Source organism: Squalius cephalus (genome assembly GCF_949319135.1).
Source record: "Squalius cephalus genome assembly, chromosome: 2".
Lineage (NCBI taxonomy): Eukaryota > Metazoa > Chordata > Actinopteri > Cypriniformes > Leuciscidae > Squalius > Squalius cephalus.
The window spans coordinates 27,246,931-27,263,226 of NC_137123.1; the positions used below are offsets into that span (position 1 = coordinate 27,246,931).

General features: G+C 37.9%; 1 protein-coding gene across 7 annotated transcripts in view; it reads right to left on the reverse strand.

Annotated features, from left to right (window-relative positions):
* Nucleotides 1-16,296, reverse strand: part of tenm3 (teneurin transmembrane protein 3) — a 275,552-nt gene that overhangs the window by 82,052 nt on the left and 177,204 nt on the right. For all 7 annotated transcript variants that reach the window (XM_079853357.1, XM_079853356.1, XM_079853352.1 and 4 more), the window contains one exon: nt 8,589-8,711. In XM_079853357.1, the coding sequence (XP_079709483.1) occupies nt 8,589-8,711 (123 nt within the window). The remainder of the gene's footprint in view (nt 1-8,588; nt 8,712-16,296) is intronic.

A 16,296-nucleotide genomic window follows, 5' to 3' on the forward strand; every position in this document is an offset into this window, starting at 1 on the left:
ATCCCCTCACAACATGTTACAAAGGCAACAGTGCGGAATGGATCAGTAATGGGAGAAGGAGAATAGGCAATGCTCATATGCCAGCTAATGGAGAGCAGCTGCCATTAATATTGAATTAATTATTATCGCGTAATTCCGTAGCACGTGTTGCTAATGCAGTCAGCCGGCTACATAAAGAGCATATTGGAGTGAATGAAAGAGTAATTAGAGAGGACTTGCTGACTGTTAGTTTTAATGTGAGCTCGCCTGTGGCCCTAAATGCTCTACAGAGCAAAGAGAGAGAAGCCATCTGTGAAGCTCTGATCAACAGTATTGTCCACAGGATAAAAAGAAGGGGATGGTGCACTTAAAGAATGCCAGTGGAAAAGGGATTTGCTTTCCGTGTGTGCCAGGGATGCTTGGGGTGTTTTTTGGACATGGATATTGAATTGGCATTTGCCCATGAGTATCACAGAGAAGTGTAAGGTTTGTTTTGGCTTGATGCAAAGACTCCCTAAAGCCTTCTACTTCTTTTTCTGTTTCTCTTTCTTTAGCTTCTCTCCTCATCTCAGCCATGCGATTTGCCAAACTGTCTTGATCTTTACGGTTTAAATCTGTGTGCATGTTTCTGTGAGTAAGACACTAAATAACATTAAAAGCTGCTGTAAGCGTATTTTTTTGTACACCATGCATAAAATATCATTGCTCTCTGACAGATATCACTGAAATGGATGTCCTTAGAAATGACACTTGTCTCTGGCTCTGTAAACAGCAAAAATGTGTTTGTTTCATTTGCTGGCTCTGCACGTACACGGCTCCTAATAGTTCAACAACAACAACAAAGTATTTGTTGTTTCAAAAGTACAATGTTATTTCATGAAAAAAAAAAAAAAAAAAAAAAAAAAAAGTGGTCAACATTTTTAGGTTCTATATGATCTTATATGATTTTTAGTTTCTTAAATTTTGGTCTGTTCCTTGTACACAGCTTTTGACTTCAAAATACATTACACAAATCATATGGATTATTTGGCCATTTTTATTCCTCTGGTCATTATGAACTGTAGGAGTATAGCAAATATCTATGTGAAATTATAAAAAGAAAATATTTAGAAATAGTTTTTTTTGGTGTGTGTTCAATATTTAAGCTATAGTTCTTTCAACCTGAACAAATTAAAAGAAAGGAGAATTGGGCCCCATTTTTAATTTTTTCATTGGGTATTGTGTGACTTTCACCGGTGTCTTGCAGTACGACTCATTAGATTGCAACTTGCTCCAACACTGCACAGACACATGGTAAGTTTCAGTCCACGGTAGCAACAGAGTCGAGATTCTAGAGAGGCACACATACACAGGACGCTCTCTTCCTTTCAAATAGACAGACAGAGCGCAGCCGGATGGAATGGAACGCAGGGTCTTGAGACAGGGTCTTTGAAATAACTTTTTAACTTGGCTTGTCTTTTTAAAAATGCAACCAAGTACTCAATTTATTTCAAGTGCTGTCAAGAACTCCCTTAGACAAACTTACTAAAATGCAGATCAGTGACAGAATTTAACTTCTCCATTATGAGGAGATATTTGTCCTCTTAAATAGATTTCCAGGGGCATTTTGTACCTTTATAAGAGCATTTTTTTCTTCAAACCTTATAAAATGCATGTATAATCTTTTATGTGAAATTCTTACATTTAATTAATACATTCAATTAGAATAGTAATAAACTACAGGTAAGTCACCAATCAAATTAAATAAGTACCAAAAAAACCCATCTTTGCACTGCAGAAGTGGCACAGAAGCTGCACCTAAATTGGCTTTTAGAAATACATACAAAGACCCTTTATTGCAGCTCAGAGGTGGCGTAAATGCATTTCCAAAACAATTACAACTGCATAATTAATGTTATGAGATTAATGTTTTAAATATACAATTTGGAATGTAGAAATATAAAATTATTTAAAAACTTGAAATTATACTTTATCGAACTAAAATCGCAAGTAGGTTGCAGCAAGTTACTGTCTTAATGAGTGTCAATGATTCATTCATTCAACAAAGATTTGTTCAAAATGGCTGATTCATTCAAGTCTTTATGAATGGGTCAGTGAATAATTGACTCACCCGATTTGTTAAAAAAATGCTGATTGAACATTTATTGAATGTGCTAATATTCGGGAAAATCTTGAATTTGGGGGTATTTTAAACATTTTTGCCCAAAGTTAGTACATTTCTGACCTTGATGTATATCCTATTGAGAAGGTATCAACAGCAGGAGGCTAAACCCATGAAAATCGAGACACTTTAATGTGACTGATCACTTCTCTCCCTTCTCTCTACCCTACACCAATTCTGTCATTCATTTGTTTCTGCCTCTGTCACTTTATAGCTATTATTCACTCCCTTCTCAACACTCCATCCATATTTTTTCATTGTCATCACCCCAGTTTCTCTCACCATTTCTGTTGGGCCCTGAGAAACATTAACATCACCATGTGCGATTTTGCCAAGTGTCTTCCCTCGTTCCAAACGCATTCAGTTGCAGATTTAGCGCCTCTTTATGACTTTCAGAAAAGTCACTTGAGCAGTTTTTAATTCACTGAAGCCTTTGGAAGTGTGTCTGGGTGTGCATTAGGGGAAGTGGTGGTATATTCATTAAGAGCGTGTCATGCTCGGCTCTCTTAGTTGCTGCAGTGGGACTGAATACATTCGCTCAGATGATTTGTTTCAGAATGGTGCAGCACATAAATAAGGCCCCATGAAACAATGCTAAATGGAATGTTAGGTTCCACTTCTAAGCACGAGGGATAAAAAGTGGGATAAAATGCAGTTTTATGAGCAAGACTACAGTTTTCATACATCTGCGTGAGGATAGTGGAGTCTCTGAAGGGTGTGTGTTTGAATACAGAGTGAGTGCAAGGAACAGTGAATTATTTTCTGAAAATTAAAACGGCTGGTCTACTTTAATTTCTCAGTGTTTATGGAAATCAATCTCTAAAAAAACAGCAAGTGCTCATATGCTAATGTCATTCCCTACAGCCCTAGCTGAATACGAACACACGTACCTCTGAAGTGAGGCAGATAATCTAAAGCACATCCTGTCATTTAGGAGATAGACTGCACTGAGGCTATTGTCCCTGCTTCTGAAACACACACACACACTCTTGAGGTACACTGAGCACTTGAAGCTCTTTTATGGAGCGAGTGCTTTTAGGTCAGCTGTCTCTCAAAGAAAGGTGAACTGCAGATGACAACAGCAGTCGGTTATTACTCACTCTTTCTTCACTGAGAAGAAGAGACAGACAAATGAGTGAGTGTGTGTACATATTTCAAAGGGTCTACTACAGCAGGTATGTAAGTCAAACTTTGCTGCGTGTGATGTATGCTCAGTCTGTCAGTAAGAATATGCATCTGTGTGGATTTGCTGGGACTATTCATGTGTATGTGTGTGTGGGCAGGTTTTCAATCCTTGTGGGCATGAAATGTCTGAAAATCTCACTAGAAAAACAGTCAAATTTGACAAAACAAGCTTGTGGGGACATTCTTGTGAGGATAAATGGTTCATTAAAGAACTAAATAATGTCTTAATAAAAGACAATTCTATAAGACATTTACAGACAGACGTCATAATTACTCTGTTTATAATTATACAGCAGTTAGTTCTGGTTCATTCGATTGGATAAGAAGTGATTTCTTATTTTTAGAGGAAAAGCCATATTACGTTCGCAATTGTGCTGTCTTTCTTGTGTGACATTGCTTAATTAGCTTACATTAAAGACTCCATGACATGGCTGGAAGAGCAACGTTTTCGGGACATTCTCATTTCCGACTGGACTAAATCTGTTAGGAGGAGTTATCAATATTTTTGGTCAATTTTCAAAGAGAATACACTACCGTTCAAAAGTTATGTTTTATTTATAGCACTTTTATTCTGTAAATATATATTGAAAATAATTTACATTTACAATGTCATATAAAACTTCTATTTCATACTGTTCTTTTGAACATTACTCAAAACTTCCTAAAAAAAAATGTATCATGGTTTCCACAAAAATATTAAGCTGTACAACTGTTTTCAACACTGAAAATGGTAAAAAAAAAAAAAAAAAAGTTAATTGGGCACCAAGCATATTAGAATGATTTCTGAAGGATCGTGTGACCATAAATTCTGATCACATAAATAAATAACATTTTAAAAAATATTAAAATAGAAAGCAGTTATTTTAAAGGGATAGTTCACTTTGAAATTAAATTTTGGTATGTTTTAGCTTACCTCAAATGCATCCAAGATGTAGGTGTCTTTTTTTCCGCAGTAGTTTCAATTTTGATATTTTTAGGTCAAACCGTTCTTGTCTGTCAGTCATTTAATGCAGGTCTGTGGTCACTGTCTCCAAATTTCTCCAAACAGTATTTATATCGTTTTTACCTCTTATACACAGCCACGTCCTCAGATCACTTGGACGTGGCTGTGTATAAGAGGTAAAAACAATATAAATACTGTTCGTTTTCTCACACAAACTGCTCGTTTCGTGTCTTAGGCCATCAAGGTGTACTTACGATGGGGAATTGTTTAATTTGGACGATGGGGAATTGTTTTAATTTGGACTCTGTGCATGCTCTTTGAGACAGTGACCACAGACCTGCATTAAATGACTGACAGACAAGAACGGTTTGACCTAAAAATATCAAAATTGAAACTACTGCGGAAAAAAAGACACCTACATCTTGGATGCCCTTGAGGTAAGCTAAAACATACCAAAATTTTATTTCAAAGTGAACTATCCCTTTAAATTGTAATACTATTTCACAATATTACAGTTTTACTGTATTAACCTAAAGTTTTTAACGGTACTGTATACTATAAATAAAGTGTGTATATTTGTTATTTTGTCAACTTCTGTAAGTATAGGTGACTTCACAACATGGACTAAAGCCAAAACTCTATCTAATGCTTATTTCATGGGGTCTTGAAGAAGAATAGATGCAAATGTGAAGAAACAACAAGGATAAAGGTGCAAAAGGTTATGTGCTCAAATATGCATGTACGTATATACAGTATGTTGATGGAAATCGCAAGACTGCAGTTTTTGCCCTGCTGTCTGTGTGACATGTCCTTCCCAAACAGCGGCGGTGGTGGTGGGCACACACACGCACCCCCCCCCCCCCCCACATCAAGGTTAACAGAAGGAGGTGGGGGTGTTAGCTGCTGTCTGTATTGATTGAGAGTAAGATGTGTGATTGTACACATTGCTAATGGCTTCATTAACTAGCTGCTCTTCTACAGGACTCCCCCTCATCTTGTTTGGCCCTCACAGCAGACCAAAGACCCATAGCTGGAAGCTCCTGCCGTAGCAAATTCTCCTGCCCTGTTAACACATTAACATTCCTCTGCACCCAATGGCATTCAAATTTTTATTTCTTTCAGTGAGAAAGAGAAAAAAGGAGGTGAGGGCTCGAGCTAGGAAACAAAAGACCGACTATACTGAATGCAAATTCCGCTCAAATAAACTTAACCTGATTGTGTCACTGCTGCTTAAGGGGAGATGAATGACTTATCCTTTGCTGTGCGACTAAACAGCCACTGACGCTTATAAAACTACATCACAATCAATTTACCTGCAATTCATGAGCAATTGTTTAAAGGACATCCAATTTCTTAACTCTGCTGATGGCAAATAGACACTATAAAGAATGAAAATGTCATATAACTGATGCAGAAATGTCCTGATCTAATACTACATCACTGCCATTGTGGACACTTCCATCACCTCAAGAACAAACACATTACTGTAAGGAGCATCATCATAATGGCCTTCACACATATTGCCGTCCATCTTCACAGCATGAGTGTGTGTCCCTCTGCGAGCACGTGAGTGCTTGAATTAGTACTTAAGTGAGGGAGACCTTGTGAAAATACAACTGTCTGTGGGTGGGAGAAAATGATAGCTCCTATTTCTGTGAGGTTATTTATTTCTTATTGTATGTGTTATTTAGCATATGCTTTCAATCATAAGCTCCTAACGATGTGCAAACAAACTAAAAGCTATCTATTGCATTTTAAAGGGGTCATGAACTGCATTTAAACAATGTTTACAATGTTTCCTGAGGTGCACTTATAATTTTTACATAAAAAAATGTCATAATGCAGAATTAAAAGGCAAATTTCACCTGCATATGAAATAAGCATTACATGTGGAACTCTTTTGAAAACTTCTACTACGTTTTTTACTATTACAGCAGTCGAGATTAACTAACCTTGAAAAGTATTGATTATTGCATTATGTTTAGATCTACTCCCGTCATATGAAAGGTTGCAGCGATGAGCATGTAGCTGATGACAGACATGTCTATTGAGCGCATGAATGCAGTGCCGTCATCATTGCAACTCGCTTTCTGCACTCTCACGAATGTTTTCATCATAACCAACAGTGCATACACAATGTAAATAAGGGATTCATTGTGCAGTGTAGACAGCGTTATTGATTATAACGGGAGTTTTGGCGAGAGTCCAGAACTCAGTCACTGATAAACTCGCGGTGTGTGATTGACAGCTCCAGAGATTATAAAGGAAGAGTTCTTTAATCGCTTTCTGTATATAACATTTATTTTCATGCTGCAAAGAGAATCAATGTGAAGTTTAGTCTGACTTGCGTTGTGAATTTTAGTGCGGACAGACTAAGACTTAGTGATTATTAGTGAATGTATTTGGTAGGAAAGCACTTTCGTTTGTGTGATGCATGTACTATCAGTAGCTACATTCACACAGCCAATATTTGGGACAGATATTTACTCACACCATTTTTTCACCACAGGTGTTCAGGAAACTCTTACAGGAGGGAATCTTTGTGAATGTATAACGGAAGTCAACCTCTATTCTATTCTATTCTCATGCCGTTAACCATGGTGACAGTAAATATCAAAGATGTTGACTTCCATAACACCGTCATGTCTTATCACAATTGACACATTGTTATCTTATAAACAAGTCGAGGTGTGAGTTAATCTGTGACATCCTAATTAACAGACAATTGTAGAACACAGACTAGACCACAAAACTGATAGGAACAGATCTGGAGGATAGAGAGTGACTGGATCGCAAACCCTCAGATGAAACATATGTTTCTATGAAACAACAGAACCCCACATGAAAAGACCCCCCACAACATCCATGAGACACACTACACTGTACGACATGAAACACTTGAGAAGCAAAATGATGTAAGATAAGAAGTTAATCAAAAGGTTTTTCTTACCCCATCGGCAGATATTTGTTCTTGTTTTAGAAAATCTTGCTTCTTAAGTAAATATATCTTGATTGAAAGTGGTTTAAAGTAAGCATAAAACAAAAAGCCACCTCATCTATTTTCTAAATGCATGTTACAGATTGTATTGTGAATGACTTATCCATGCATCTTTCTTTCTGAAGTTTTGATCTCGTAATTTTGAATCAAAATGTCAGACTTCTCTCAGGTGATGTATTCATTTTTTCTTTTACGATAATCTGTTCTGTCACTGCCTCCATTTCATTGCGTTTTTAAGAATTGTTTGGTATTTTTACTGGAAAACGAGACAAAAATACTGTGTAAGAAATTCACTTTTACAGTGATACTAATATTAGTTTAATGGGGTTACTTTAACAGCACAGGTTTCCTGAACTCAGCCCTAAAATGCAGGTTTGAATGCTGAAAGTTTAATTCAGTTGGTAGTTACATTTATAACCAAACTAAGCATAAATGTATCTGTACTTAACACTGTAAAACACGAATGTGTTTCTGAGCACTGGATTTCACTGGTCAGTAGGTTTGTATGGAAGCTAATATTAGTGACAATATTAGTGAGTAAATCCTACTTTCGAGAGCACACAGAAAGAGAGAAAGAGAGATTCTGGGTAAAATGCCAGGGTATCTCACAATCCTCACTACTTGAATTCATGGTCTGAAAGGCTCAGACAATCTCAAGAACCCATTTATTTTGCATTCTGCACACACAGACCCCTCTCATATCCTCCCATTAAAACACTGTCTTCTTTGAACTTAATATTGTCAACTAAATATGTTTTTTGGCTCCTCATCCTGATTTCCAGACTGTTACCGGACGTGACTGCATTCGCCGTGACAGTCGACACATCAAAGCAGCCGCCCAGATACTGTAAGACTAGTGTCTAAATGCTTAGGAATGTAAGCCTGTTGCTTTCAAACACACAGAGAGGTTTATACTTATCCCAGATCACTAAAACGCACATCCGAGTGCCAGTAATGATGGCACGGTGCAAAGAAAATGGTTTTGGAGTGTGTGATTTCCATTTGTGTGGGAGTGTTTGTGGCTTTTTTTTGCTTTTTTTTTTGGATGGGGGGAGTTTGGTGGAAGTGTGTGGGGGTGTTTGTTTAGCTCGAGTTATGTTTATTTAAGGGAGTGTAGGTCTTCATGGCGGAGGGTCCTAGAGGTGTAGTTGTGTAGGAGTGAGTCTGTTTGGTAATTTTCTCTAGCCTATTACTGAGTGTGTTCTCCAGCCTGTTTACTAAATGCAAATGTGTTTTGTGCTAGAGAAGGGTCTTGAACAGATTGTGGCTGTGCCATATTATGCATCTGTGCGTGAGTGGGTACGTGTGTGTTTGACCCTTACTGTTCTCGGTAGACAGGGCAGTAACTGCGTTGGTTGCTGTGGCATCAGATTTGACCTGGCCATTCTCAAAAGCATAGCCCTCAGTCTCCTGCAGCTGCCAATTCAATCCAAAGAGATGCATGGCTGTAGAGAGAGAGAGAGAGAGAGAGAGAGAGAGAGAGAGAGAGAGAGAGAGAGAGAGAGAGAGAGAGAATTATCACTTAAGGATAAAGGAACAGGATGCAATGGATTGTTGAGAGGGTAAAAACACTGTAATATAATCGGTATAAAACAAAATTTTCCCATGCAAAACTTGGCAATTAGATTGTTGTGGATGGTTGCCAGGGTTAGTTGCTAAAGGGTTACTAGGGTATGTTGATATGGTTTTTCTAAGGGGTTTCTAGAAGGTTACATACTGGCCCAAATCACCTTTACCCCCAAATTTCTATGACTTTCTGTTTTCTGGATATGACTTGGGACCCTCCTTCAACATCTTTAATAATGGGATCTTTAATGTCCATCAGGATAATTGTTGGTTTGATCACTTAAAAAATTAACTCTACATCTTTCCCGATCAAGTCACAAGATTTGTAGCACAAACTTACATGCTAAAGACGAATACTTAAAATATCAGCAATAGTAATAGTGATACTTCTGTAAACACCATTAGTAATCACCATGGAATCAAAATGGGCAATTCTTATTTTTTTATAATGCAGAATTTATTATAAATGATTTCTCCAAGCACATTTTTTTTTTTTTTAAATGAATGTGCCCTCATTATCAAAAGTATTAACGCCCCTTGCCCCTCGTAACAACATCTCTTTCTTGATGACGTGTACACAGACACAGGGCAATTTGTAATTATGCCTCTATATTATGCCTGGTTTAAAGCAACTCTTTAAAGAGTCATTGTCATGTCAGGTGACAACACCAATTCCTTCAAAGCTCAGGTTTTTAAGATACACAGCTCTAAGATAGATATTTGCTTTAGCTGATGAATTTAGTATTAGTGACTGCAAAGAGTGTGCGGCTGCGCTGTGGAGTAATATGTTTAGACAGCTGCTTTCACCGTCTCATTTCACTTGTTCCTGAAATGTCTGAATGTTCTTACCAAACCAGTCTACTATTTAGCCTGTGTTGGGGAGAATGCTAGGGAGGGAAGGGTTCAGTAAACTTGTGCAATTTGGGATTCAAGGGTTGGAAAATCACACTGGCCCTGTATAGCTCTGAAACAAGGTTCAGTTCAGGTGTGGCTGGAAACACAATCTGGTTATAGTTCAAGGTGGGTCTGCCAAACGTTCTCTTCACGAATTCCGCAACAGTTCCCTGTGGGTAGCATGACGACCTGGGTGAATCAGCACCCATTTGAGCATGTTTTGTTTCCCTGGTGATGCCTCTAAATCACATGCCTGGAAAGGTCATACAGGATAGTGTTCAATCTGTAAGATGCTGTAGGAACTAAGCCATCATGAGGCCTGATTCTTATATGGGGAAGTAGTTGGCTGTAAAATGAGAGGAAGTACAGCAAAATGTCAAGGGGTTGACAAAAAAATACTGCTCAAACATACTAGTGATTGAGCATTGGGTAGGTTATTCATTTTGCAGACACTGAGAAAAACACTGCAGCAATCTCAACCCTACCAAGGATCAAACCCATAATATTTACATTGTGATCCCAGAACCTTAAAGAGATAGTTCACTCCAAAATGAAGATTCTGTCATGATTTAATCAACATTTATGTGAGAGATGTTTTGAAGAACTCTGCTCATTTTACAATGCAAACATGACCAATATTTGCATTGAGATGTTAAGGTTAAAAAGAAACACAACTTGTGTGCAATATTATTAAAGCTTTTAAAGATCTTTTTGTTAGAAAAACACTAGAAACCACTCGTCTCGTCTCATCCACAGATTTGTCTATGCATGAATGATATTTGAGAACTACAGTATACTGTAGCAGAGGACAAGATTATAAGTGACTTAATTTCAGTCTGTTTCTTACATAAAACAGCAGTACAACTTCAGGAGACTTAGAATATAACAAGTATGATAACATAGTTCTATGATACTTATTTTGTCCTATTTGGAGCTGTATTGCCTGTCGACTTTGTATGCGTTCATTGAATGGCAAAAAGAAGCGTAAGCCATACAAGTTTGAAACAACATGAGCGTAAATTAATATAGTTTCATGTTTGGCTGAACAATTCCTATAACTATTACGCTACTTACAGCCTTAATCTAGTGGTAATTGTAATGTCCCAGTGATTTGTTATATCATTAGTTGGTTTTGTCTTGCATTAGTATGAGAATCTCAGAGGAGATCCTGTATATAGGTCCCTGTATGTATGTGTGTGTGTGGTAGCTGTGCTGAGGTGGGCTGCTCTGAGGGGACAGGCTGATCCTCTCTCTGAGTAACAGCAGTGCTACCTGCAGACATTGGCTCTAATAAAGGTAATTTAGACCTGCCAACAACCCCCACTGGGTCTCTTTATGCCCCCAGAGCGCACACACACAACCTCCCTACATAAATCATACTCCTCTCTGTTCTAGTGTATTTGTGTCTGTGTACTTGTGTGCTTAAAGTTTCTTATGTGTGCTTGTTATCCGTGACTGTTTGATTTTGCTAGTATTCCTGATATTGTATGTATAGATGCAGCTCTCCAGCTTTCGAAACATTATACAACAAAAGTGCTCCAATGACACTGGAGCAGTAATGAGGCAGATAAAGACATAGAGAGAGTCTAGAAGAGTTGATGTGCGACTCAGTTACATTAAAGTATTTGAACAGTAATTGGCTTATGAAATTCCTTAAGCTCATTCTCCAAACTCTCTTTCTATCTTTCTATCTGGTTCTCTCTCACTCTTTCTCTCTCATTAAATTAGATACCCGCTGAGTCTGCCCATTCAGGGAGCAGCCGATATCCAGCACTCTGACCTGAGCCGAAGCAGGGGTTTATGGGAGAGTGGGCGGTATTGACTTCTCCGGCAGAAAGATGGCCACCCCCTGCTGATCTGATTGAGCCGCTCGCACACACTTTTGAGCAGGGTGCTCCATTAACTTTTCCGAATCATAAACGAGGAATAAATGTGGATGTGCAAAGTCTCTCACCTCTGTACCAGATTCTTATTGTTAATGAAACCGTTTCTTGATGGTCAATTGGATTCACTTGTTGCAATGTTTGAAACTAGTGTGGATGAATAAATAACATTAAAAATAGGGATATAGGATGGGCACGCACAGATCTTAGAGCCATGGGGCGTTCGGGAACATTCATGCATGTGAATGGAACACATCCAGGCTATTAGAATACAAATGTGCCAAGTGCAAGATAAAAAAGCGTCTAGTTCTCTCAGCTGACAAATATGTAAATTGGCTGTTAGGTTTTTTTCCTCATCTCTTTTCCCTCGGTTGTCTCACAAGTGCTAAAACAGCTAAAGGTGGGTGAGATCATGGGAGGTGGATAGCTTTGTTGAGCCCTGGGACCAGCGAGAGATGAATGATAGAGCAGGCTCCATAGAAAGACCAATACTATATGGTTGTGTGAGGAAAGATATACTGTATATATATATATATATATATATATATATATATATATATATATATATATATATATATTAGAGAGAGAGAGAGAGAGATAGAGAGAGGGCAATGGAGGGAAGCATAATGCTTGATCAGTTTGAATGTGGGCCGTTTACATGCCTCAGGTGTGTGCAGAATGAGTACATGAATGAATAAGAAAAGGAGGAGGAAGAGTTTTCACCAAGGCAGAGTGCACACGCAAAGCGGTAAGAATTACAGTTCAGCTAAATGCAAGGCAACTTATACTAGGCAGGATTGGCGGTTATGTAACCAGAGGGACTCGCAATGCTATTGAGGACCCAGTGATACTTCATCTTAAAATACAGCTCTATATTTATCACTATATATATGCCACTTATGATCATTAGCAAGGATGGGGAAAAAACTGGCTTTCTGTGACTCAACAAGAAAACTATTTTAAGATATTAGTGGGAGAAAAACAAAAGCAAGCAACACCGAGAAAACTGATGAAAAGAAAAGAAAAGCGTCAGCCGTGAACCGTTGCTTTAACTGTGAGAGATACACACCAATGAATAAAAAAAGACTTTCTGCAGCAATAAATCAAGGGCAAAACCAAATGTCCTTCCACCCCTCAGGGTGTTGTGTTGTGAGTACAACCGCTGACAGCCTGTCCCCTGAGCATTTCCAAATCACCTACACAAATTACCTCAACTCTCACCGTCCTTATTTACAATCATCAACCACTGTTTGCAAAGCACCAAAGCTACATTTTTGTATGCCCATTTATGAAAAACAATTAATTTTTTTCAAAACTTGCTTTTTCAAATTCAGGGTGAACAAGGTACGCAACAAATACACACACACACACACACACACACACACACACACACACACACACATATATATATTTTTTTTTTAAATGACAGACTATTAGTTACTCTAAAATCATTCTGTGAAAATTATAAGTGGGTAGACAAAGCAGCTCGCTAACCTGTGAAAATGAGAGTGCACTGTGGAAAGACTGTGAGTTAGTATTTTCTCCAGAGTGTCACAACTCATTCATGGAGCCAGAGACCGAATGAAAAACTCTGCCTGGCTCTGCCTAAATGTAAAATGCTTTTCATAGGTGCGAAAAGCTATGAAGTATTTATGAGTGGCTTCTCCATCTTTTAAAACACAACTGAGGAACTCTTGGCATGCCATGCTTCCTCTGGCTGGTGTTTAGTCCACTGGGGCCCCTTTATGACTTTCTCCAGCTTTTGGTCTCAATGCTAAGAGGAATGTGAGAAGCCATCAGCACTCTGTTCAGAAGATGCAACTTGTTCACAAAGGGCATCACTTTGGTTTGGTTGAGCTTTGCTCATAAATTATTAATGAGGTTATGCACAAATAATTTACCATGATGATCTTTTTTTTTTCTGTTTTGGCAAATAGTCTATTACATATTGATCTGGAGATCTTAGAAATGTTTATTTATAACCTTATATACATAACTTTTTGTAATTGTCCTAAGTGTGAAAAGATGAATCTCAAAATCATTAGATCAATGCAGAAAAATATAAAATATACAGAAGATGCAGGAAAACCAACAATTTTTCAGAAGAACAGTGGACAGTTAACAGCTTAGGATAAAAAAGAGGGACTCAACTATGAAATGAAATGAAAACCTGCTGGACAAACCTGCTCTGTATTTACGTGTGACCACCATGCTGGCATGAAGGCATTTAATCTGGGCTTGTGCTCAGTGAGTAAAAAACTCTCTTTCAAGAAGCTCAAGATGCAGTTAAGTGAGTAAAAAATGACTGGCCTTAACCTATTGTTCTAGTGAGATTTTAGTGGTCGTCGAGGAGCCAGTCAACATGTTTGAGGCACCCGGGTGAACCCCCATCTAGTATTAAAGCTATCCTCCGAGGATGTGCTATTGATCGAACATTCATGGAAAATCTCTACGTGGCTTTGTCAACCCTGTTGAACAAGGACAGAGGGAGAGAAATCTGATTTCCCCATCCTCTGTCGTTCCTGTTGTGTGGGTGTGGGTTTAGTGGAGATGGCTGGGGTCTGACACACCAGATGGGACTGACAGAGAAAAGGCTCCGGGTTTTCTTACTAGCTGGAAGAGCTGCTGACGCATAGCGAGAGAAGCATTGTTTGCTGTGTGAAACCAAAAAGAAGGATATGTTCTCCATCTGCAATGTTGACAGTGTGAGACACGATGAGACCAAGACGCTGCATACATTGAACTCGTTTTACTCCAGCTATAATGCATTCTTATGCATAATTTAAGACACATCCACCGCAGAAGAACCCTTATGTCACATCAGTTTTTACAGAAGATTACAGTAAAAGTTATCTGTTTGGCTAAGTGTTTACTGGATAAATGCTATATGGTTCTTGTCATTTAGGATTATCTATGAATCAAATTGTACAGTTTTTTCTCTTTTTTAATGGAGTAGGATACTTTCATTAAGATACTTTTCCATTGCATCCTTTGCATTATCTATTTAACCCAACCAGTTACAAGTACTAAATAGATTAAGTGTTGTGGCATAATATTGAAATAATATAATGATTTATTTTTTAAGCCTTAACCATTCAGATTTTCAGGTCTATGTGGCCAAGCTGTAGATTTAGGAAGACACAATGATCATATATTATGATTATAATTGTTAACAAAATATATCACAATATAAATTCTCATTACTACGTGTACAGGTTTTGCAGTAAACTATATTCAAACAGTTCAGAATAGCAGAAATGTAAATGCATATTGGAAGGAATAAACCAATTAAGCAGAAGAAAAAGGGACAACAACAAAGGATAAAATATCTCAGTTAAATGTTTTTTTTTTTTTTAAAGATTATGTTCAGCAGCTTAAAGCCAGTAATACAAATTATTTTGTCACTGGCACTGCTTTCAGGAAACTGTTGTGATGTGTGTTGTTTCTGCTGCTGTGCAGGTGGACACTATTCAATTACAGTGCCTTGTAAGAAAATATCATAATTGGTATTTCTCCTGCGGACACTCTGCCCTTTGTTTAAACATGGTTTGTTTTTTAGAATAACAGTTAAATTATCAGATGTAAGTAGAGCTGCATAAGGATTATCATAATCGTTAAGTAGGTCTAACTTATTATTACCCTAAACTTTATTAATTCTGCGCAGTAATTTGGGAGGAACAGAAGTAATTTAGTAAATGGAAAGTCATTTGGTAAATATATCGTCAAATCCATTTGTGGAAACATCTTGAACAGGAAGAAAAAGTCTAGTAACAATGTTCCATTGTGTATTCCCATAACATCAGTCGTTTGAAATAACAGGTTTTGGAACGCAAATTCAGAGGGATAATGAGGTCTGATAATGAAAGCTGGAACGGGACAGGGAACAGCCACAGATGAAAGAAAGTGAGAAGAAATCTGTTTTTGGGCTTGTTAATGTTTGGCCCCTACAGGGCACTGACATGATTAGCTCTCCATATATTTCCATGATTTCTGTGATGTTCTTAAATGTCCTGCTGTGTGCATCTTCAATAATGATCAAAGCTGCTGAGGGTCTGGCTAGAAACACCCTGTTAGTTGTAAGCCAGACACAGTACAAACACTATATTCATAATGTCGCTGATAACAACTAACAGCAATGTCATTATGGCAAACAATGTTAGGACTTTAAAAAACAACATTTCTACAAGTCACACAATGCATTTCTTCCAGCAAACTTTTTACTTAGATTTCTAGACGTCTGAATAGGCCAAATAAACTGATGTTTTCTCATAAGGCCGGAGCACAGCTAAGAACATAATTTTGAAGATGAATATACAGAATGAAAATGGGCCAATTATGAAAAACTTTGCAATTGTGTCTTGCTCTCTTTCAGTCTCTCTAAAAGGCTGTGATCTCTGCTCTATTAGCAGCTGTACTGACAATAGCAGCAGACCTGGCTGTGGAGTGTCAGTAAATAGCTCTCTGGAAGCTGCTGAACTGTTCTCCAATACAGTGGAATAATTAACTCTGAAATGGATTTGGCTTCATTTCTCTAAAGAGCAAAATTAGCTTTTGTTATTCAGCCACTCTGCTTGCTGATCACACAGAGAATCCAAATACTTTCTTTAAACCTGTTGGGCACGGCACTAATGCTGCACAGGCTTTAATACTGTACATCTTGTCAATCCCAACAGCGACAAACTGAACT